At 42.6% G+C, this 25,021-nt stretch overlaps 1 protein-coding gene and 1 long non-coding RNA gene across 2 annotated transcripts in view; both read right to left on the bottom strand.

Moving 5' to 3' along the window:
- Window positions 1-25,021, bottom strand: part of CCZ1 (CCZ1 vacuolar protein trafficking and biogenesis associated) — a 234,580-nt gene that overhangs the window by 187,874 nt on the left and 21,685 nt on the right. Inside the window, exon 3 of the mRNA XM_085629015.1 lies at window positions 3,415-3,511. Within this exon, the coding sequence (XP_085485141.1) occupies window positions 3,415-3,504 (90 nt within the window). The 5' untranslated portion in view covers window positions 3,505-3,511. The remainder of the gene's footprint in view (window positions 1-3,414; window positions 3,512-25,021) is intronic.
- On the bottom strand, window positions 5,255-6,332 carry LOC146796440 (uncharacterized). Its single transcript, XR_014969931.1, has 3 exons — window positions 6,158-6,332; window positions 5,961-6,056; window positions 5,255-5,387 (listed from the first exon to the last, which is right to left on the bottom strand). It is a non-coding gene; the product is annotated as an uncharacterized LOC146796440 (long non-coding RNA).

Here is a 25,021-nt window from a genome sequence, read left to right as displayed (position 1 = left end):
CCCAAGGTTTGAAACATGAATGACTTGTATAGACACAGTATCCAAGTGCTGCCATTAGTCAAACTATAGAAATTGCTCTTAACTTGTTGTGATATCACTCGTTAGGAAACAGGTTACTTCGAATATACAAGTCCACTCAGACTGCATCACAACAAATATACAGTGAATACAGATCAAATGATAGTAATTTACACATATTTAAAAAGCAGGTATACAATAATTTCACAGAAAATCTGTCATAAAAATCAATGAGGCATTTCTCACGACTCAAACAGCTTTTGTAAGATATCTACAGAATCATTGTATAATGACTAACAAAGAGTCCACATTTACAGATCCATTGGGCAGCAAGGGAAATCACAGCATAAGAAACTATTTACAACACTAAGGCTTCCAAGCCAGGTCATTTATTAAGCACAGCTTCCACTGTTTTCAAGCTATCTGTACACTTGCATTCTCACAGGCTTAGGTCTGTAACTAAACTGCAGCTTCTAGGGGCAAGAATAACCTGCTCGATTACCTGTCAACGCAAGAACCTCATTATGTTTTTGAGATCACAATGTTGGACCAGTCGAGTATTACGTCTACCATGCCATATCCTGTGCTTATCCAGTATAATCAAGTTATTTGATTCATGATAAGTAGCCTTTCAAAAATCTGTCATTTCTGAAGATCCTTATACACTGACCAAATGGAAGTTACAATGTGAGGATGCTGACAAGCAAAAGTGTGTAAAATGTTGCTGGTCAATAAATAACTAAAATATTTATAATATGATTGGGCGATTTACGCTTCATTTCTACAGAAATGTCATAAAAGCAATAAATAAAAATACATTGTTTGCCTTTAAAAGAAAAAAAAGAGTACAAATATGCAGCATCTTTCATTTGCGTAGACAAATAATACAATGAAGTAAACGGATGAGCCCTTGGTATAATAATGTATATTCTTACTCAAACTATTAAAAAAACAGGAGAGCGATAGCAAATGCACAGTTTAGTTTGTTGAATACATATCTACAGTTAAAACAGGGTAAAAACAGTCAATACTTCGTATTATTGGAGAAGCATTAGTATACTAAAAGTTATTAAATTATCCCCAACATAGCAGCAACGGTTTGACAAATAAAGTGCTTATGCATGAGAATACAAACTAATCTTGTGTTGTATCGTAGGGTTATAGATGACCTCATTTTGGTTAAAACGATGCCAATCTTGCAAGAGCTTTCCACCTTATTAGCCATGCTTGTCCCAAGAACTTTGCTACACAGCACGTGTAGAGGACCTGAGGATACGCAATGCTGTGTGGTGGTCCCGTGTGCCCAATTGCTTGCAAAGAGGTTTCAGCCAGTTAGCCCGTGATGTTTTATATGCCGGGCAGGCAAACATTAGGTGGACAATGCTTTCTGTCGGGGCATTACAGCATGGGCAGTATTTCCCATTGCTTGTGCACCACTTTGCTGTCACCTCCCGAACGGGAAGAGATCCAAGCCTAAAATGTATGTACCACATTCTATCTCTCGGTACCTGCATTGTGTCAAGGAACGGCTCAAGATATCTAATTTGTTTGTGAGAATAGAATTCTGTTGTTAGTTTGCCCACATTAGATCTGGAGTTCTCTCGTTGGTCCACCCATTCCCAATATAAATGTTTGAGTTCTCAAGAACTCAATAACTAAATTATTTATAATAACATTATCTGCAATGAAAAGACAGAATGTAGTCACTGAGAGTTCATCACTTTAAATTGAGAAGGCCCCTTCATCCATTTCTGAAAGATGAAAATTCAACTACAAGCATTTCTATCCAATTACATGGTTATTGCATCTGTTTTTGAAGGTGGCTCATGTGGCACCACAGATAAATTAGCTTAAATACTGCTCGGATGTGTATGCTTTAAAATATTTACTTTGAAAACGCTCTGGTCGATCCCAGTTTACATAAGTACTTTCGGAAGCTGAACAGCTTGCAATTCCAGAGGTCTTGGTGAATTGTCAACACAGTAAAAGAAACACAGATTAATGTTGGTTCATATGGCAGGGTACATTTATTCAAACTGCTAGTCCACAAAAGAGGCAAAGTTTGTTCCCTGCAGGTAGTAAACAGAATTCAATCTTTCCAATGCAACACAGAGCACAGAATCTTCTAGCACACTCAGGAATCCAAGGTATGTGAACAATTGATAAGGCTTTTATGGAAATCTGCAAACAGAGCTTTATTTACAATACCTCCCTAGTCTATACCTAAAACTGAATACAAAAAACATAGAAATAAATGGTGAGAAACATTTAGAAATGGAAGCATATCCGAGTGGAACAAAAGGCAGCAAATGCTAAGTGATGGCCTAGACGAATACTTATACTAACCTTCATTAAAACTTTTCAAATGCTTTGCTAACCACTTATGTTACTTTATACGTAAAATGTGATGCACTTTGACCTACTTAATACTTCTACTAATAAGCAAGGAACTGTGATGGTACTGTAGGTATTCAGGAATGAGTTCACCCAAATGACAAACTAAAGTACATTTCAAGGAGGCCAATGAATAAGCTATTGCTAAGATCAGATTATGCTCTTATGACTTATGTGATCTGAATATACATATACTGTGTTATTTAAGCAGTGCTCACTGCCAGCATTACTGGGAGGTAACTGTCGATCCCTCTTCCATCACCTTACAGCGAGCTTCCGATTCAGACAAGCTGCATAGAAAGAGGAATGTTCTACAAACACACGATAATGCCAAAACGAATAGTGACAGAACATGAACCCTTGCTCTTCTTCTCAAGGACAATCTTCATCCCTGTTTCGGGTTCTCTTCCCAATACCTGCTTTCCACACCCCTCGATCTATGTCCAAAAACCACTTTGAGCCACTATCCTCTCTGACAACCATGCTGCACTGCTTACTTAAGATTAGTTTCCGCACCCGTTTCCTCTCATCTAACCCAGTCCTTCTCTCAAACCTGATTTCCCTCTCACCTCACCCGGATACATCTCTATCTGCTCATCTTCGCTGCCTCACTCTTCCTCCTACCCTTGCTACCATTCTCTCTTACTGAACTAAGTTGATGGCTGAAGTCATTAAAGGTTTTCAATGTGGCCAAATAAAAGTAAATATTGCATGCTTTTTGAATGGCTAAGCCAAGGTTTAATTTGTACTGCTTCTTTACATTACAGATCACTGCAGTCTAGGGAATCGGTGTTTCACCAAAACAACAAGACTTGTGAGGATTTCCTTACAGTTATATTTGATTTTACTACACAAACTTAGCTCAGAAGTGAAAGCATAGGCATTGAGGGGCATTTTTCCATCAAACAATCAATCAAATGCAATGTGATTTTCATTTAAGTTTTAGAACATCAACAAAACACCAACAGACAAGTGATTGTGTAGGAAGAAATCAGTACTCACCTCCCCTTCCTTCGGACCAAACGTTGGATTGTAAATAAAGAAATTCAGTAAAGAAGGGGCTTTCTGTTTTTCTTGTGCTGCTGTTGCCATCCTAGGACTGAACAAAGACAATGGTATTTCTAAAGATTCCATGCTAGGTAAAATGAAACCTATTTTACTTATTACTACACTCCGTCAAATTATTTCAGATAATAAATCTTTAGAGTGACAGATTACATTTTGTTTCCATCCTGGTCATGTGTATCGGAGAAAAGAACAGGCAACATGCAGGCTCATTCTCAAGTGTGAGTAACCTACACTGTTAGCAAAACATAGGCTTGTTATTAGATAATACACATTTCCTTGGCTGCAGACCGCACATGGAAGAGGACAGTATAAGGGTACTTGTAATAGCAAAGATCATCACATGTTTTCAGGAGTACTCTTAGATAGATGGGGGCACAAAGTGGTTACGCTCACAAAATGCATATACTCATATCTGTGGACTATACTTACCAGATAGCTAACCATGAATCAGTTTGGTTTCTTTTGGAACAAATTTTCATTGGACTAGAAAAACATAACACAGCAGCACTTTCAATTGTACAATACATATCAAGGCACTTTAATCACATTTTATCCAATCAAATGGGACATTAAGTGTCGAGAATGACAAAAGCCAATAATGGTAGGAGCGAAACCCAATAACGGAATATGTTAATAATTCAGGGGAGCCGCAAGCACAGTTGGGGGCTCAAACACCAGACCGTGGAGAACCTAACAGGAAGAGCGCAGTCAAGGGGATATCTAGTCAGAGAACTCATCTGTGCTCTCAGCCTCATCTCCTCATACCAGAACTACACCCCATGCCCTCACTTGTTCAAAGGGGCGTGCTTCACAAAGTAGAGCGATACCTTCCAAGGTCGCCCATCATATAACGTCCGCCTGCCAACTTTCAATCCGCAGGCCTTCAGCGTTTTACCATAGCATAGTGATTTTAAGCTTAGCCAACATTAAGGCTAGGTCAATAAAGCAGGTAGTGACTCTATATTTAGCAGGGCAAAGGTAGATGCCCAGGAGACAAAATTGGGCAAAGGAGCCAGAAGCCTACGCTAATGGAAGGTTAAGTGGGGGCATCCCCATAGCATATGGAGGATGTCCCCCGAAGCAACTATGCAGTGCGGGCGACGTCTGGGGAAAATATATACTAAGCTTCAAAGGTGAGAGGAATACTCAGTGGAGGTGAAATGGATTAGCTTAAAGTGAGCACTGCAGGACATTTTGGGTGCCACTTCACACATACTAGCCCAATCTGCATCTGAAATGGGGTCTTCCAGGTCTTCCTCCAACTGACCCGCAGCAACGCAAGAGGGGGAACAAGCATCATCTGTCAGGGCCACATAGAGAACACCAAGAGGAAAAGAGAATGCCTGCCACAAATTGATAAAAAGCAAGGCCCTAAACAGGGTCCAAATGATTAATAACCACAACCAATGGGCAAACCAAGACAAGGAAAAACACAAGGAAGGATGTAAATAGATTTATGAATCTTTAAATTATCTTTTTTATTTCATCATTTTTGTTTGTGTAGAATCCGGATTTTTTTAAATAACATTTAAATATGTAGGTTAACATCAACAACCAAGGTGAGTATCAAAACAATATAATTCCTATACATCAGATTGCTAACAGTCCCACAAAACTCCTTCAAAACAACACAGTCATGCTAGCTCTCATTCGACAGCGACATCATGCAACACATCACATTAATACACAAAAATAAAAACATATACAAAATTGAATGGTAGTTCCACAATTCATATTCAATGAATAGACTTTAAACAGCCCGGAGGGCTAAAAAGCGCCAATGAGCACGTTTTAAGTAGCCACGGTTAGGCTTAAGAATGCCAACGCGCGTTTCGGTGTACAAGCCCCAGCAGGGGCTGCACCTTCATCAGGGCAAAAGGAGGGCAGGGATGGTGGGACAGGCACACCTGTAGACATAAGAAAAAATGAACAAGAATTGGAAAACAAAATACATGCACAGATGTATGAGTATACAGGTTCGAATATTATAGAAAATCTAACAGTGAATAAATGATACGGTATAAGACTCTAATTCAAGGTCTATCAGGGGTCAAACAAAACAGGATCAATAAAATCTGAGATAAATAAATCAGTTGTCATAGGAGGTTTGCCATGGGTCGGTGGGGTTAAATATTAGATAGGAGAATTAAATCTAAAAATTGGAATAAGGTGCAGGAAGAGGACAGAACATATATCTAGGTGTTTTTTATAGAAAACACAGTGTACATATAATATAAGTCAACGTGCAATCAATAGATGAAAATTGAAGAAGCTTCTCCCTAAGTCAAAGCATTAACAGAAACATGGAGTGCAAATGATAAGATGAGCCCAAATAGAGGACTGATCGGGGCCTGGACAACACCCGCGAAAGGTAGGCCATTAGTAGTGTAGTCTTGTGTCCCTTCAGGCATGGAAAGATTAGTATAACCAGTGAGTGAAAGGTTAATAGGTGCTCTCAGGATAAGGAAACCAGCCAATACCTAACGGTCAAGGGATTTTGCGCCAACCAATAAATAAGGTAGTTCTTCAAAGAGAATGCAGATTTCTAGTAACAGAGGCCTGGAGCAGTAAAGTATCTGAAAGATTACAAAGGCAACAATTACGAGTTGACCCGGCGCGGGTCTATGATGAAGTTGCAGAGAACACTAACTGGAGAAGAACGCTATAAATCACCTACCCGTAAGTCGTCTAAAGATCAATCCATATTAAAGCGGAGGAGGAGAGAGACTAGTCGTCGACGGGTTAAGGTTAGAGGAGGTTTTCCTTTCGTCGGAGAGGAAATCGGAGCACAGGTAGTCTCTCTATCAGCTGGGCCAGATCGGGGATTTTTAGAGGCGAGTAATGGAGGTATTGACGCCTAAAGAGATACAAAATACAGACATTAAGCCCCCTATCAGCGTAAGAAGGGCTAAGAATAGAACTAGGGGAGTGTTCATCCTTCTCCCTGTCCCTCCTCCATGTCTATCACACTCCCGTGTGTTTATCATTCCCGGCCGTTCATTGGCCTGCCAATTCCCGGCATGGACATATGAGAAGGCGATCTCTTTTGACACTCCCATTCACGGAAGCCGCTTATCCGCTGTGCTCCCGAGAGACCCGTGCCTCGAGCTCGTTTGTCATCCCTGCGGTTTAATACAGGTAAGTGTCCCCCCTCATATCTGGACTCCCCTAGTTCTATTCTTAGCCCTTCTTACGCTGATAGGGGGCTTAATTTCGGTATACTATGTCGGAGAGAGACGACTAGTCTCTCTCCTCCTCCGCTTTAATATGGATTGATCTTTAGACGACTTACGGGTAGGTGATTTATAGCGTTCTTCTCCGGTTAGTGTTCTCTGCAACTTCATCATAGACCCGCGCCGGGTCAACTCGTAATTGTTGCCTTTGTAATCTTTCAGATACTTTACTGCTCCAGGCCTCTGTTACTAGAAATCTGCATTCTCTTTGAAGAACTACCTTATTTGTTGGTTGGCGCAAAATCCCTTGACCGTTAGGTATTGGCTGGTTTCCTTATCCTGAGAGCACCTATTAACCTTTCACTCACTGGTTATACTAATCTTTCCATGCCTGAAGGGACACAAGACTACACTACTAATGGCCTACCTTTTGCGGGTGTTGTCCAGGCCCCGATCAGTCCCCTATTTGGGCTCATCTTATCATTTGCTCTCCATGTTTCTGTTAATGCTTTGACTTAGGGAGAAGCTTCTTCAATTTTCATCTATTGATTGCACGTTGACTTATTTTATATGTACACTGTGTTTTATATAAAAAAACACCTAGATATATGTTCTGATCTCTTCCTGCACCTTATTCCAATTTTTAGATTTAATTATCCTATCTAATATTTAACCCCACCGACCCATGGCAAACCTCCTATGACAACTGATTTATTTATCTCAGATTTTATTGATCCGGTTTTGTTTGACCCCTGATAGACCTTGAATTAGAGTCTTATACCGTATCATTTATTCACTGTTAGATTTTCTATAATATTCGAACCTGTATACTCATACATCTGTGCATGTATTTTGTTTTCCCATTCTTGTTCATTTTTTCTTATGTCTGCAGGTGTGCCTGTCCCACCATCCCTGCCCTCCTTCGCCCTGATGAAGGTGCAGCCCCTGCTGGGGCTTGTACACCGAAACGCGCGTTGGCATTCTTAAGCCTAACCTTGGCTACTTAAAACGTGCTCATTGGCGCTTTTTAGCCCTCCGGGCTGTTTAAAGTCTATTCATTGAATATGAATTGTGGAACTACCATTCAATTTTGTATATGTTTTTATTTTTGTGTATTAATGTGATGTGTTGCATGATGTCGCTGTGGAATGAGAGCTAGCATGACTGTGTTGTTTTGAAGGAGTTTTGTGGGACTGTTAGCAATCTGATGTATAGGAATTATATTGTTTTGATACTCACCTTGGTTGTTGATGTTAACCTACATATTTAAATTTTATTAACAAAATTCCGGATTCTACACAAATAAAAATGATGAAATAAAAAAGATAATTTAAAGATTCATAAATCTATTTACATCCTTCCTTGTGTTTTTCCTTGTCTTGGTTTGCCCATTGGTTGTGGTTATTAATCATTTGGACCCTGTTAAGGGCCTTGCTTTTTATCAATTTGTGGCAGGCATTCTCTTTTCCTCTTGGTATTCCTTAGTTCCCCTGGTATACCTGCCCGCACCCTATCTCAGGGGTCCCGCTTCTTAGTGGAGGGCCACATAGAGACCCAAGACCAGGCGACTGACATTGAGGGGGTCACAAAGTAAGCGACAGCTAGGGAGGGGTTTGGGTTCTACTCCGCATGGCCCCAAATCGTATGTATAGCTGCTGTCAAGGTACCATATTGTAGAAATTGTCCCACTGGAATATTATAGTCTGTGCATAAGTCATCAAATGGACGCAGCACGCCATCAGCATACAACGCACCCACTGTGTCCAACCACATCGTCTCCCACTCCCTATCATTGTGTGAGCAACACCCGCTGCTGCAAGTTCAGGGAATATGTCGATTGGACGCGCACCTAGTAATAACGTGCATCCAACATGCCCGGAGGACTGTTAAGTCATTACAACCTATATGGATGGCTTGTCTCGAGTTAAGTATCACGGTGCAAAGCTTTTGTGAATTAGGGGGTTCTGGTAAGCATAACAATCCCAGGGGGTCCTGTCCCGGAAACCAGACTGCACACCACTGCAGTTGGGCTGCTAAGTAGTACAGATAAATGTTAGGGGCATTCATCCCACCCATCCATTGTCACGCGTTGCAATTTAGTTAAAGCCACCAGTCACTGACCCTTGTTCTAAATAAGGTCGATAAGGATAGAGTCTAGCTCCTGGAACGTGGTCTGCGGAATCACTAGCGGGAGCACCGCGAAGAAATATAGGAGGCGAGGTAAAGCCACCATCGTAGCCACCGCGATGTGGTCCTCCATAGATAAGGGTACGGTCTTCAGAACACCACGCTCTGACGCACAGCAGTGACCGCTGTACCTACATTGCCCTCTGGGAGATCAGGAAGAGATTTGTACATTTGCACCCCTAAATAGTGCACCACAGTCGTCTCCCAACATATGCCCCCCCGATGAGGGGGCTCCTTCTAATCGTCGCGCATCAAGAACAGGTTGGTGTGCAGCCAATTCACCTTGAGGCCGGAGGCCTCTCCAAAGGGCAAAAGGAGACAAGCTGCCCTCGCAGGCTCTGTGCACAGATCGTGAAGGAAGAGTACCATGTCATCTGCATAGAGGGAGATAAAATGTGTCGTCCCACGGATATGAAAACCCAAAAAGGGCAGGCCACTGCGTGCCTTACACATCAACAGCTCTAAAGCGAGGGCAAAAGGGACAGTGGGCAGTCCTGTCAGGTACCCTGGCCTACCATGCATTGGTCAGAGTGTGTGCGTCCAGTGCGTATCCTGGCCATAGGGTCCGTATATAATAATAAGGTCCAGGCCACAAACCGAGGCTCAAGCGCATCTGAAGCATGACAGCACGTAGATAGCTTCAATCGAAGCTATACTATGTCTAAAACATTAACCCCGCCCATCTCAGTTTAGTGCTCTCTCTGAGAATTGCCAGAAGCCGCCTGATATTGAGGGTCGTACAACGGCCAGGAATAAACTGACTGTTCAGGGTGGATCACCCCAATCATGTGCGGAAGCAGGCAGTGTGCGAGCACACCGCTAAGAAGTTTGTAATCCACGTTTAGCATGGACAAGGGTCGATATGCAGGCAAGTCAGTCACAGGTTTCCTTGGTTTGAGAAGAGGGACAATAAGGGCCTCATGCAACATCGGGGGCAGAGCCCGGACAGTGAGAGTGTGCTTGTATAAATCTGCTAGGTGGGGGGCAAGAATATCAAGGTATGTGGCTTAAAACTCCACCGGCAGGCCATCTGTTCCTGGGACCTTCCCATGGGCAATGCGTTGGATCTCAGCCCTGATCTCCCCTTTCAGTGATGTCTCCCCTGAATGCCTCCACTTCCTCTTGGGTCAGCTCACTCTCCGGCAGTGCGGCAAGCCACTCAGTAACTGTGCAATCTCGTAGAGTTGGATAAGCAGCATTTAAACGGGAGTAGAAGTCTGCAAATGAGCCATTAATGTCTCCTCGAGTGTACAGGCAAGTATTGTCTGGCGTGAGCAATTCCAGGAATGGCAATCCGCAATAGGAGGGGTTGGCCAACTAGGCCAGATCTGTCTCCTTCAGTGTGTGTCATGATCATATAAGCCTTGTGATCAAAGCAGCGGAGGCACTCTACATGCTCCGCCACTCTCTCCTGAGCATCCAGCAGTTCTTGCTGCTGTTCCAGATGGTCTGGGTGCCGGCGCTGCTAAATCCCTAGGTGTTTGTTATGCTATGACAATATCCTGGAAGAGGGACTTCCAGATTCCTGCAAATTCAGACAAGCAGTGAGCCCTGATGACCACCTAAAAAGACTTCCCACTATATAAGTGACGAGGTAACAGTATCAGCATTAACATCAAAGTAGTTTTGAGTTCCCTCACGGCTCAAATCACGAAACATGGGGGTCATCTAAGCGCGCTGCCTTCAGCCGCCAGCTAGGAATGCAGGTACGCGTCCCTCCCCATTGGAGTGACATCAATAGGGGGTTGTGATCGGAGATAGTGTGGGTGGGATATTCAATGGAGGATATAGCCCCGAGCATGTTCGGAGAGCGAAGAAAAGTGGACAGCCTAAGGTGCTGGCTGAAGAGAGGTGTGTATCCAGCAGGTATTGCTCTATAGTATTAGTAAGAGAACTCATGAGAGTGTAAGCTGCAGGTCAGTGTTTTGAATCTTGGTCACCTTGCTCAGTGGGTTATTGCAGCCTAGAGCCCAGAAGTTTCAAAACTTGTAAAATTAGGCACCAGTAAAAAAATATCTATATTTAACATGCATGTTATTAGTTTGAATCCTTGCAGGGCAACTTCAAATCTTGTGTCTTTGAAGGTTGATAATATGAACACCATTGAACTGGGCAGTAATTAACACCTTTTATTAAGTGTCAAAAAACAATTGAATTTGTATTGTTTACTATATAAAATAGGATTATCATTTTAATTATACATGGACTTAAATGAAAAAATAAGCATATTTCAAACAGTCCCTTTAGCACTGCCACCGGTATAACACAATATATCATGTAGTCAGTAGTAATTTTATATTGTTTGCCACTGTTTAAGACAGAATGCAACATATTTTGAAATGTATATTATGCTTTTTTGTTTTTCTAGGGTCATCGAATAATATTCTTAACTTTTTAAAAATGCTGACCTTTTTTGAAAGAGACCTAGAAGTTTGAATGATTACATTTCTCATTTTTTTCTCTTAATCAACTCGTGAAGTGATCCTTTAGAGTGTATCACTGTTATCCATTGCATCCCAGAGGAAATGTGTGACATTCCTCTGCTCCATGTGACTCCTCAAGCCTCCTTCTGAAGGGTACACAACTCTGACGAACACAGTACTTGTTACCTTCATATATGGCAACAATAGAGAGTTGGTCGTCTCCTTTTCACATCTCTCTTAGAGATAGCTTTTAGCCCTTTTGTGGAAAATATCAATACTTATACTGGGCTTCAAGTTTGCTTACCAGTGGTTACCTTTCTTGTCAGTCCTATTTGCTTGCTTCTTATTCAGTGGATTTCCTTTCTCTTCTTGTGTTTCTCCATTCCTTGGAGCATAGTCTCTTTACCATCATTTGACTGGATGACTTGTGTCCAACTGCTTATAGTCAAAGAATTACTTTTCCTTTTTTAGGTCTCGCCTTCCGTTAGCAGCGCGCAGGCGCTGCTCTCGCTATGCGAGGGCTTCTTGGAATCAATACGGTTCCAGAAGCCGTGTGTCCGCTCCGCCTGCAATTGTTATTGGCGTGCGCCGGTTTTCGTCACTAATTATGCTAAACATGCATCGTTCATTGCACAGGAGGGTTTTTAGACCCTCCTGGTTGCCACCCTGTCCGCTTTAGGCCACACCCACCAGGATTGGATCTTTTACTCCGCGGCGTGACACAGTGCCTTCTAATTGCTGGGTGAGCAAGCTGGCTAGAGGGCTTCCTCGTGGTTCCACACACGCGATGCGATAAAAATCATCTTTCATGTGAGCTCCGCGAAAGAAAGGCTCCGAGGCGGCAATCGCTCAAGTTCCGGACAAGACATTCGCCCCCTGCTTTAAAGGCAACACTGCGTCTTAAAGCTTGTGGTGTTCGCCCCTCAAAGGCTGAAGGACGGCGCTGTGCGCCTCCCAGGCTGAAGGACGGCAATGTTCAGCTGTATGCAGTATGCCCCCAGTCTGCCGTAAGTGCTGTGCAGCCCCTGAGGTCCTAAAACTTTTGTCTTGAGTAGGGCGTTCTACTGCTTCTGTCTGCAGGACATCACATAACCCCTGTGTGCCGGACAGTGCGTGTGCTCTCTATAAGCTTCTGCGGTACCGCGGCCCTGTGTGCAACACCGCAACAAACACATCCAATCTGCAGGGTAGGATCATGCATGCGCCCTCCACACACCGATGCTTTGTGCCTGTCTGAGGGCTCCTGCTTGTTCTTTTTGATGCTCTGCTTCGTTGCAGTATGTATTTTAAATGTGCACACTTTTGATGCGGCCGCGGCTTTCACTTGCACGTGCACAGGGACGAGTCCTCTTCACATCCACACCCTATAAGTAGTGCCTCCCGTACACGTGCGGCTGGGTGGCTCTTGTTTCCCCCACACTACCCAACCCCACCATCTTCGGCGCCCTGTTCCGGTTTTTGCTGCTCACAATCTGGTCACCCTAATTTACACCTCTGCCCTTTAGGCCACACACAGATCTTTGATTGCTCCTCCCAATGAGCTATGGTGTCCGCAACAAAGGACCTTTCTTGAAATTTAGGGTATTTATAATAAACACAAGCAGGGTGTCATTGTCAGAATGGCATGGGGTCTGGAGTTAGTAACTAAGGCCAAAGGCTTCATACATTCTCCTTAGTGATCTCTGGGTAACATGCACAGGACAGCGTGCATTCCCGAACAGCTAAGGCGATTAACGGACCTGCAGCAAAAAATTGGTTTATAAGCAGCAAAGCCCTAACAGAAAGAGTGCTCGGGCGAGTATGAGCTTGATACAGAAATCTGTATATGCTGGAGTACATACATTCTAACATAGGGAAAATAGTTCAGGGGGCAAATACACCTGCTACAAGGATCGGTGTGTAAGCTACAAGGATCGGTGTGTAAACTGCATGTCTCTGGTTCCAGTTCAACCAGGGCCTGCTGTCATCCTTTCGAAGAAGCGTAAAGAGAACAGTTGAAAGCCTTTCCTTTTTTTAAAGACATTTCAATTGATTTCCATTCTTCCTACCCGCCCTTCTTAGACTGATACTCCGCTGTTGAACCCTGTAAGGATCCTTGACACCATACATATTTATCGCTGGTGTAATTATTAATTCTGATGCTGTGTGGTATAGTGCTTCTTCTGTTGTAAAGTGCTCTAATCCCTCCCGCAATGCCCACGCTATATAAAAACCTCAAGGATACGTGAATAATATGATAAATAAATGCATACATACATAATGAGTAGTACTAGTACCTGTTTCTAGAACACCAAGATATTACTCAGATAGGTGTGGAAAACATGACGTGGTTATCGCTGTTATATTCTAACCATTAGCCGTGCCAACTGAGACACTTCCGGAGATCTTCAAAGCAACCCCCCAGCCTCCAACGCTGCAAAACATCTGGAGAAGGCACCCCAGCAAGCCCCCTGCAATGGGATTTATTTCACAGGACTTCCTGGTTCTACCCAACTGACTTTATTTTGATCTTAGAACATTTGTTGTGAGGACAGCAAGAGTGGCCCCTCCCAGAAAACCCCCTGAGGCTTGTAAGATTAACGCAAGCTTTGACACTGGGAATTACCCTAATCACTTCCTATGCAGCCGGGAGGGCCTGTGTGTGACTTCCAAACAGTGGACGGGGTAGCCACACACCTACTGCCCCGCCCCACACCCCAAGCAGATACAGGGGGTAATCCTGAAAAAGCATTAGCGGGGCAGCTAGCAGCAACCCCCACCCACTGCACCCCACCCCTGACTGGGATTGGTGGGATGGCTGCATGAAAGACTCTCTGCCTCTCTTGTGTCACATCAACAGTTGGAGATACAGACGGGATGGGAGGCCTCAGCTGTTCACCCAAGGCCAGACATTCTGAACTCTGACTTGCAGGAGCAGGATGGCGAAGAGCCATAGACAGGAGCAGCCCCAGAGAAAACAAGCATTTGCAATACAATAGGTCTCGCATTTACTCGAGTTTAAGCTATTGACATTGTAAATGACAATGCCTTTTATTTATGTGTTAAAAACCAAAATTTAAATATAAGGCATTGTCATTTACAATGCCAATAGCTCAAACTCGCGTAAATGCGAGACCTATTGCATTGCAAATGCTTGTTTATTTCAGCACTCATGACGTGTTCATATTTTCTCTCGTGTGCTGCCACCCCCGCCCCACATCTAAATCCTTAGCTTTCTATGCTGCTCCTGTCTAATATTCTACTGTGAGACTCCTTTCTTTAGGTCTCGCCTGCGACAGCACATGTGCTGCAAACGCTCTCCGTTGCTAGAGATATTGAATACAAGTCTTGCTGTCCACCCATTGCTTAACATTTGTTGGCTTCATTGTCACTCTTAATTGCTGCCTTCTAATTAGCAAGCCAGTGCAGGCTTCACTTCTTCTTTCAGCTGGAGCATAGACCAAGTACTGATTGCTTCAGCTTGATTGCCGTCTTTCTGCTGTTCACGTGGATATTGAGGCACTCATTTTATTTTTTCTTCTCCCCTGTCATCCTTGTGGAACCTCTTGTAGCTAAGTTTTACTATGCCACACTTACTTCAAAACAGCCCTTTTCTCCTTTGAAATGGATGTTTGTAACAACAGATGTTATCTGCTTTTATTGTGAAAACAGATGTTATCTGCTTTTAAATGTATTTTCACAATGACATGGAGATGGGCACAACTGTTTCCTTTATGTAATATGACATTTTGCAAAAAATCCTATTTTTTGTTTTTAAGCATGGGTAGATTAATTGATTTGCTCAGAATCACATGGGTGTTGTTCTGACCCGAATAAGCATTGGCAAAGCCAATAGGTCTCGCCTTGAGACTATGGGCTCTGTCATTGCCTTTTGTTCATGCTGTACTGCATGGGCATTGCCAACCTTGGAAATGATTTGTAGTGATACTGTATAGCAGTGTGACTACTGTGCAGCATGGCTAAATATAATAATTTAAAAAAGACTAAGATGCATCCAGCTATAATGCACTTTAAAAATAGAAGAGCGCATTACCACGGCTGCGTCATAGCGCTTTTTCAAATTCGTTTTAGTCTCACTGAAAAGCATCTGCTCTGCTGTAAGCACTTCAACAAAACATTGCCAAAGCCAATAGCTCTCTTACGCAAGACCTACTGGCTTTGCCAATGCTTGTTCCATTCATTTTCCTTTATTTTGGCTCATTTGAACCATAAGAGGTACAAGAAAATAACATGGTTTTAAAAAATTGAATAAAAACATGCAGATTTACTAAAAAGGAAGAAGACATTGCAATTATAATACAGTTTCAATAAAAGCGTAAAATCCTCTATACAGTTCTTTGGCATGGATAAAATCCAATAAAATTAAAATGAATGCTAAAACAATTACCCAAACCCAAACGATAACATTCTATAAAATCTAAGTCTAAGTCAGACCGATTCTATATACAATCAATGTACTGAGAGCTTTAACAATAGAAAAAGAGCCTAGACCATAATCCAAAAAAACAACTCAGACTGTGCAAGGTGGCGCTGGGCAACGAGAGATCTTACATCTTGTTTCCATTTGGTTTTAATGTATTCGTCCTAATACACCATATTGAGGACTGGTAGCTTGAGATTAAAAAACACAATACCATCTCTAGTGTTTGATCGATCAGTAAAGCCAAGAAGACGGCAAAGAGGAATGATCTAATATGATCATTGGTTTGCATAAGCTTTACAACAAAATAAGGCACGTTCGTCATTTTCAACTACTTGGCAGCCCATAGGACATATGTTGGATGAGTTTTCATTTTATTCCAAGAACAAGTAAAAGGGGCCAATGGTAGAATCCCCAATCTAAATTTTATGTAAATTGCACTTGCAGATGGGTTGGTGACAAAATTGATAAATGACTCAAAGTCTGGTACACATTTGAACAACAGGTAGGAATCTACAAGGCTGCCTGAGGAAAGAGCCAATATTTTGGCTCCTGGGACAAAGTGCCAACAACACATTTTTACCTTTTCACATGCATCTCGCAACAATGCAGTAGGATGTAACCAATAATGATTCAAGCCAAACTTTACTAACCAAGTGTTTAATGTGTAGTAGCAAAGGAATTTAGCTAACTGATTGGCCAGCTAATAGATTCCTGACACAATACCAATAGGGAGCCAAATCCTCAGTTGTGCGAGGCCTAATCCAGTATTAGATGGGCCTCAATGCAGCAATGTCTGAGATTGATCTAAGGTTTAAATCAAATCTTATCGGCAGTGCTAAGGCACTAGTGGGACGTCAAGGTTGTAATAACCCCACAAATCTGCCCTATGCAATGCTGGCACACAGACTTGGATCTTATATATCTCAAAATGGGGCGAGATAGCAAAAGCAGATGCCCTCATAGCCAAACTTATGATGAGCCCAGTTCTTTGTTTTAGTGCCAATAAATGTTTCTCCATCTGGGATAACCATCTGTGGGAGTCATTCATTCTCGCACACAGTCAAATTCATAAACCCTGGCAAGTGTCTTGTCCTCTAGAGACATTTTGCCCTTTTTTTGTGGGCATTAAAACCATGTATTTTGTTTTATTGCTATTCATTTCTAGTCCATATATATATCGGGTCCGCATCAGAGACAGCATGGGGACCGCTACCCTTCCCAGAACCTCCCAAAGTTTTACCCTTGGGACTACATCAAACATGGCGTAGATGTCCACAAAAGCTACAAATAACGACCCCCGGTCTATATCCTCTGTCTTCCATTTGATAGAGAGAAACAGAAAGATCTGATCAATTGTACTTATGTTGGGTCTAAATCCTGTCTGGAAATGTGATAGCACCTGTCGCGAGGATATCCAACCCCGCAGTCTAGTTAAAATTTGCGTGCTGTAAATTTTTTGTATATATCAATCAAGCTTATAGGACTGTAGTTTAAAGGGGCCAATTTATCTCCCCTTTTAAATATTTGGATAAGTTCTGCATCCTTCCAGGAACTTGGGTTAGACGCTCCTGCCATTAAAGCATTCAACAGAGAATTTATATAGGGACCCCAGATCTGAGGCTCAAATCTAAATAAATCAGCTGAAATTTGGTCTATGCCAGAGGCTTTCCCAGGTCTCTGGACCTGGATTGCAGCGTTAGTTTCCTCTAGGGAAAATTACATTAAATCTTCTCCAGAAAATTCAATGGAGGCTGATGGTAAAGCACCTATTTTTCCTTCATATGGACCATATTTATCTGCAAAAAGACCTGAAAAAGACTTGGCCCAGTCCCCCGGGGCAATATGACAGTCAGTGCGGACTGAGTCTCTACGCCCATTGTGTGTAACCAAATGGCAAAAATGTTTAGTGTCCCTGTGTTTTGATGCATCCAACAGGTCTTCCCAAATCCTAACCTCCCACTGGGCTTTACTAATTTTAATAGCCCTAGAGTATTTCCATCTTGCTTCAATAATCTCTTTTCTTTGATTGGTTTTTGGGGCCTTCACCAAATTCTTTTTTGCATTTTTGCAAGAATTATTTAACCATTTATTTATTCTCAGTTTTTGGGGAGCTCTATGTGTATTTACATCTTTCACAAACACTTTCCTAACTTGGGGAAGAAATTTTCATAAAGGGTCACAATCTGGGAGAGTGTCAGGGCCTGATGTTCTAAAACTTGTAATTCGTCAGAGACAATTCTATAAATCTCTTGTGTGGCCTCTTCCGATTTGGATACAACCTCACAATGCTGTTGTTGTTAGTTAACAGTACGGTTCGATACTGCAATTGTATCTGGACACTCCATGTCCCTTATACGGGCCTTTTCCAATCGGGAAGTGAACTTCATCACGGCGGTCTATGACCACCATATCTGCTATTTCATGCCATATCCGTACATACATTAAGATAAAATCAATATTACTTTTACAGCTACCCCTCTCAAACGTTGGTTTGGCCCTAGTGTCCGAAATAGATTGGCCATTACACGGCCTCAGGCCGTAGGAAACCATTATATGTACAATCTGGAGGTAACAGAACTAATTCTGGGAGCTTTCCTAAGCGCAGAGTAGTGGGGAATTCCCCAATATTCATTTATCTTCTTCCCTGATTAATTCCAGGAAGAAGGCATAGTGCTCAAAACACGTGTTGAAGTCCCCTGCGATAATTACATAGGGGTTACAAATAAAATCTACTAAAAGAACATTAAAAATTCTTAAGGTTTGGGAAACTTTATTGAAATCATTAGATATGGAGCCATTGGCTTGTGAGACATGCGGAGTGCTAAAAAAAAGTTCTGGAAAATCGGTGTAATTATCTTAATAGCACAGTCAAGTGGTACTTTAGATCATATGATAAGCCCTCCCAAAGGCCTGCCTACTTTTGATGGTATAGCTTCAATACTATGGGTTATGAAGCCCTGCATATAGATTTTTGTATGACCCCTGAGTCTCTTGAAAAAGGCAAAAATTGAATTGGTCTACAAACGTGCCCTGTCTTCCTCACAGAGTTTTGATATAATCCCTGCAATGTTCCAGTTACCAAGGTTCAAAGAGGATTCAGAATTTTTGGGGTTATGATTTAAATTTGAGAGGATGTTCGTTGGGGACAGAGGATTACTCGTCTGGTGTGAGTTATTAGGATCCTTCTTCCTACGTAGACATGGAAGCGCTTCCCATGGGCTAAATCCCAGCTGGATTTCCCTCTCAACTAGCGAGACCTGGTGGGTATTTGTAGCAGAGAGAGACAGAAGGAGTTGATAGTCAGTCAATCGCTGCCAAGCTGCTCTCCTGAAAACTAAGAGTTGCCCTCATACTTCTGCTCAGTTACACTTCTTTTCACAATGAAACCACTACTTTCCCCCCTTCCTTGGACTCAACCAAACCGGAGGCCAAAGGTCTTAACTTAAATCTCATTTCTGAGCCATTTGGGGAGGGGTGCATTGGTCTAATAAAATCAGACCTTCAACTAGTTCGGGAGAGATTAAACTTAGATCAATAGAGTCTCAAGGTCCGGCAGGCGCTGTAAAGTGTTTTACACACATTATATCTGAACAGACAATCAAATGACATTGCCTGACATGTTTAATCCAGTAAACAGCCTTGTTTATCAATGAGTCGCTACATTCAATGGAGCCAGGCCATAGGCTCTGGACTTTTACCATAAAGACTGAATGGTCTGTTCTAGGGAGAAAGCTCTTCATTATACTTTTAGAAACCTAACCGGGGAGGATGAAAAATCATAATTACAAGTCCCATTGGCTGAACCACTTGACCGCAACGGAATAAAATGTTTAGGTGGGGCTTGGGCATTCTCCGACATCCGAACAGCAGATGGAAATAGGGCAGCTCTGATACCAGAACATCGCCCCAAGCTCCCATGTTGATTTCAGTGATTGCTTTGAAGTACTGTTCGAAAGGTAAAAACAGTTCTTCAGGAGTGGCTAATGGTCTCTTCATACCCCTTAGACAATGCGGAGCTGGCAAACTCTGAACGATATGAAGCGGCTGTAGCGAGGGCTTTAAGGTCTTGACCATGCCCAGTAGAATTTGCTTCAGATTTGCGACTTTGTCCCTCAGAGCAGAAATTAAACCAATTGCTTCATTAAGAGTGGATGGGTCCCAGGTAAAAGAAATAGGTAGAGATGGTGCAGGAATAATCTGCGAGTGAGAAGCTGGGGTGGAATCCTACTGTAGGTGGGCATACCTATTAGAACATTAAATATTAATGTAAACTTGAGAATCCCCTTTAGAATCGGAGATGGAAACAGGATTTGGTGAGAGTCCAGTATAGGAGGTTGCATCGCGTTAGGAGGGTTTGCTCCATTCATGTCTTTAGTTTTTAAAATGATGTCCACCTCTTCAATTAAAGTATCAATCTCACTTGTTACGCAGTTCCCAGACGCATGTCTTGACTGTTAAGGACGTTTTGGTTGGGCAGATGTACTCACAGACTAATTTGTGCCTTCCGTTTCCCCATTCTAATACCACAATAAGTGAGTGCAATAGGCGGATGCTACGTTACCTCCAGATTCCAAATGTGATGGAGCTGTAGTGCCAAGAGCTACGGTGGTGGCCCTGCCCTGTCCCCTCCTGGCACATACTGGCCCGTCAGGATCCGGGACCATCCCACGCTGTGGTAGATGAGGGCTGATTTTATGCACCCAATGGCACGATGAGCAACAGGTCAGAGCCCCGCCTCCTGACAAAGTGAGAGCAGTATGGGACCCGGAGTCCCCAGTGAGCGCATCCCTTCACCATTCATTACTTCATCCTCTTTGTGCTGCCACCCCTGGAAACCAATGTATAGGATTCTGAAGCATTTGTTTTTTCCCCAATGTACAGCACCTATCTGAAGCAGGTGAAATGAGGAGAGTGATTTTTTGCCAAGAAGCCACAGCTGGATTCGAGCTGTGTCCCAATGCATGTTCTTTAATGCAGTAAAAGTTGTTAAAAGAAAACAATGGCTTGTTAGTTCTTGCATAGACCGTGCATGCACTGTCTCTTCAAGACATTTTGTTTACAGTTAGCGGGCTTACAGCCCACCCATTGCTTCTTATTTGTTGAGCTGAATGTCAAGTTTGAAATGCTAGCTTTTATGCGGCCATCGTCTGTTACCTTTCCCTCCCACGCAGCATGGCTCAATTACTTGAGGCCTTCCACTTTCTTTTTGTGGGCACTACTTTTCTCTTATGTTTGAGAAAGTGTTTGTGAAGGCATCTTGCTCATGTTTCTTATACAGGCAGCGTGTAACGGGTTTATTTTTCTTTTTTATTAAAGCTCTAAAACATCCTGCAGTGCAATTGTGTTTTTCAAGTGTTTCCTAGTGCACCCCAATATGTTTTTTCATTAATACAAAGAAAGCTTGCTTCCGGTCCTAGAGTACGACAACGGCTTGTTTTCTCAGCTGGCTCCATGGTGTATCCTCCCCCCTTGCCCTCCCTAGCTGGAGTGCTTGCACCTACCCATCCTACCATCGTATTTTTTGCTTGCCCTTTCCCTTGTGTGTTGCTTGCCACTTCCCACAGTCTGCCGCTTGCCCCCGCCCACCGTCACAAGTTGTTAAAAAAACATAAAAGTGCAGTGAGCAGGGAGTTTTAACATACTCTGCAGTACAGCGCTGTAAAAGAGATGCAGAGTGAAAATGTATTGATCATTGAGATCATTGCTGCCAAGTTTTACAACAAAGAAGAAACACAGGTCCCATTCACGGTAATCATGATCTTATGAAATAAAGGGAGAAAGTCACTACAGCACAGAGGAGGGGGTGGGATGAGCTGGCAAGCAGAAAGCCCATGAGATGCACAGAGCAGGGCAGTCGCCTCTCATGTTATGATGAGAACATGGGATATGACATTTGCACTACACAATAAGTGGGTGAAAGCAGGTTTATTTGTACACTAGTTCAAAACAAATACTCATTGGGCCACTTTCATTTTCATTGAATGGCACACTGCATCGTTTAGTTACACATTTTAAAGAGACACATCAATGCACTTCATCCCTCTGTCATGACTAGGATTGTCACTTTTCCAAGAGGAAAATCCAAGAGAGGAATCCAGCTCACTTTGTTGCTGGATTCAAGCTAGCCTGGCTGATGAGGGGTGTTACCCTGAAACCAGTCCCAAGATGCTTGTTTTTCGGTCCAGGGAAGACCTGGCTTGGCAGTTTGGGCTGGACTGTTCCCATGAGGCACACGGTCAAGACTGATTTACATTAAGCTGGGTCTGAACTCGGTAGCGAAGTGAGCTAAAGAATGATGATGGATTCAACCCAGATCTGTGACTGGGGGTGAGTGTCTGAAAAGTTTCAGTGCTCCGTCCATCATCTCCTTGCGTTTGTTTGCCTTAAGTTGGCAGGAAATGCCCAGACGTGGGTCTCTTACTCACTTTGCCTCTGGATTCAAAATAGCCTGGCTGCTGAGGGGTGTTACTTCGAAACCGGTCCCAGGATGCTTGTTTTTCTGTCCAGGGAAGACCTGGCTTGTCAGTTCTGGCTGGACTGTTACCATGAGGCACAGGGTCAAGACTGATTTGCATATAGCTGGGTCTGAACTGCGGCGGCGAAGTGAGCTAAAGAACGATGATGGATTCAACCTAGATCTGTTACTGGGGGTTAGTGTCTGAAAAGTTTCAGCGCTCGGTCCATCACCTCCTTGTGTTTGCGCTATTTTAATTATTAGCCATGGATCATTAACCGAGCTCTACAACACATTTGAAAGTGCTTTATATTAACATTTTGCTGTTTAAAGCATGTACAGATAAGGGCTAAAAACAAATGCCTCCAGCTGAGTTTGCTTAGTTTTGTACCCGCTGGGACAACAGAATACCAGTGGTGCAGATAAAAAACACAGTCAAGTGGTAACTCTAGCCATGACCCCTCCCTGGCAATACTCTGTCACAGGTTGTCTATAATGTCATACATTGCACCTCTTGTGGCTGCTCCGGCCGATGTGCTGTCTCTTAACTGGGTAAACTGAAATGCGGTTAGCACAGATATGTGGTGGGGCAACAGGACACAGTACCTTTAGTGTAGGTTTCTAAAAAATAGAATTCTTAACGTAACTGCACTTGCACTGTCCTTAGAAGCTCATCACTTGGAATCCACTTCTTGAAAGTAGGTATTCTCTATAAACCATGCAGTGGTACAACAAACACTTGGTCTCTGCTTTTTGCTTGTTTGGCAGTGTCACTACTGGGTAATGTGCCAATGGGCTATAAAGCTCTTTCTTGTGAATAATGCCATTTCACAAGCTATTTCATGTTACACCGATTAGCTTGACCCAGGTAACACAAGCCCAGCCCTCGTGTTCATATGTGATCAGTGCTTGCGATGGTTCGTGAACATAGTGTTGCAAGCTTTTTTACGACAAGGTCTGAGATTTGTTGGCCGCACCACTCCAGCAAAGAAGCACACCTCTTGCTAGTTGAGGCGCTATGTTTCACGACTATGGAGTACTTCATAGCAGTACCATTACGAACTTCAAGCTACCTACTTAAAAAGCACGTATGATGAACTATGGCGCTTTCACCATTTTTACTTTCCACCTGGCAGAAAGCTTCCCATTGTTTTTGGCTGGCCAATGTGAGCGAGTACAGAGGTCACCCAAGGACCCATTGCTTCTGGATGTGACAGATCACACAACAGAGCAGAATTAACCAATGAGGAAGGTGATGTGGTCTAGCGGTTGCGTTAACAGCAACTATTACTTTAAAGTGCTAACAGGAAGTGTCATACGTGGTTTGTGCAAAAGACATGGTAACACAAAATGTAAAACTCTAGTTTTGAGACGGACAGCCACCTTTTTGCACATAGCAAATCAAAACAAATGTGTTTTGGCTGCTCCTCCTGCACAAATTGTGTGATCCTCTGCACGCAAATTCACTTCTAATCACAATGGTTCATTTCATGCCAAATGGTAGTGTATTTATAATGGCTACACACAAGCATTAAGCAAAATATAAGTAAATATAATAATTAGTAACTTATAAATATTAGACAATCTGATACAAACATAAAACTTTACTATAATATCTATTTCCGCATTGTACATTATAGAGTGAATTCTTTATATCTGCTTAAATAGTAATAGGTGCTACAATTCTCCACTTCAGTTGTACTTATTGTATCGACCTGGGAAGAATGAAAGGATACGCTGCCAGTCCCAGAATTTGAATATGTGATTTGCAGTTCCAGGGTACTGATGTAACCACACTTGTTTTTCCAGTTCTAATGATCATCTCTCTAGAAATAGTTATGGGTTTGAAGTAACTAGGACATGTTTCCACGCACACACATTACACACAATAGCACTACTAGAGCTATCCAAAATTCACATAATTTGCTTTCACGTATTTCTGCAAATGTCTGCTAAGATAATGCGAAGTTACACAAAATTACATGTTATTTAGCTATGCTGCACAGTTGGAGGATGCTGTATAGCATGTCTAAAAACCATTGGCAGAGTCAGTAGGTCCTAAAGGAGAGACCTACTGGCTTTGCCAATGCTTATTCTTGCTGATGCTGTTCCTTATCAGCAAGTAAGCATTTTGTTTGTTTTTCATTTTTCAAATGGGAGCAGCATCGGCAAAAACACTGGTAAAGCAAAAAGAGAAGATAATAAAATTAAAAAGGCGAGACATTTTGACTTTGCCAATGATTGTTAATATTTATATGCTGCCCCTAGCTGCGTTACGCAAGATGGATTTTCATATATTAATACTAGGAACACCAAGTGAGAGCCTGAATTGAAAAATAATATAGAAAACAGATTCTTGACTGTTTAGTTCAAATTCAGTGATATGCTTGCTTTTAATTAGGCTAAGAGAGAAATACCCATGTGGATCATCGCCCTCCCGAACTCGGTTATTCTGCTAGCATGCCTTGTTAGTTCCCACTGTTGCCACTGCAGCAGCAATTATGAGCCTTGTCTTCTGAAAGTGGAAAAGGTTTGCAGCTTTCAGCTTGCCAAGAATATTCTATCCTATCTTTCAATCAAGGCAATCCCTGACCTAGGCCGTGACAACGTTATGTGCTCGATTATAAAACTCTATGTTTACGGGTTGCCAAGGGCATGCAAGGAATTGGTCAGCAAGGAGAGGGTCAAACATAATGAAAACCAAGATACCGGATCTCCTTTATAGGCTACTGGTGCTGGCAAGAGTCAAATTCAAGGCTCCCACAAAGGTTCACTGGGCCCAGATGGACAAAGGGCCTCTGCACGTTGAACTAATCTATCCAGGTTCTGGTAACGTGGCTTGTAAGTGGCCTGCAGTGCATTGGTGTTGCTGACCCCCGTG

Source organism: Triturus cristatus, chromosome 10, assembly GCF_964204655.1.
Source record: "Triturus cristatus chromosome 10, aTriCri1.1, whole genome shotgun sequence".
Classification (NCBI taxonomy): Eukaryota; Metazoa; Chordata; class Amphibia; order Caudata; family Salamandridae; genus Triturus; species Triturus cristatus.
Note: the sequence above shows the minus strand (reverse complement) of the source record. Positions and strands in the feature narration are given on the sequence as shown.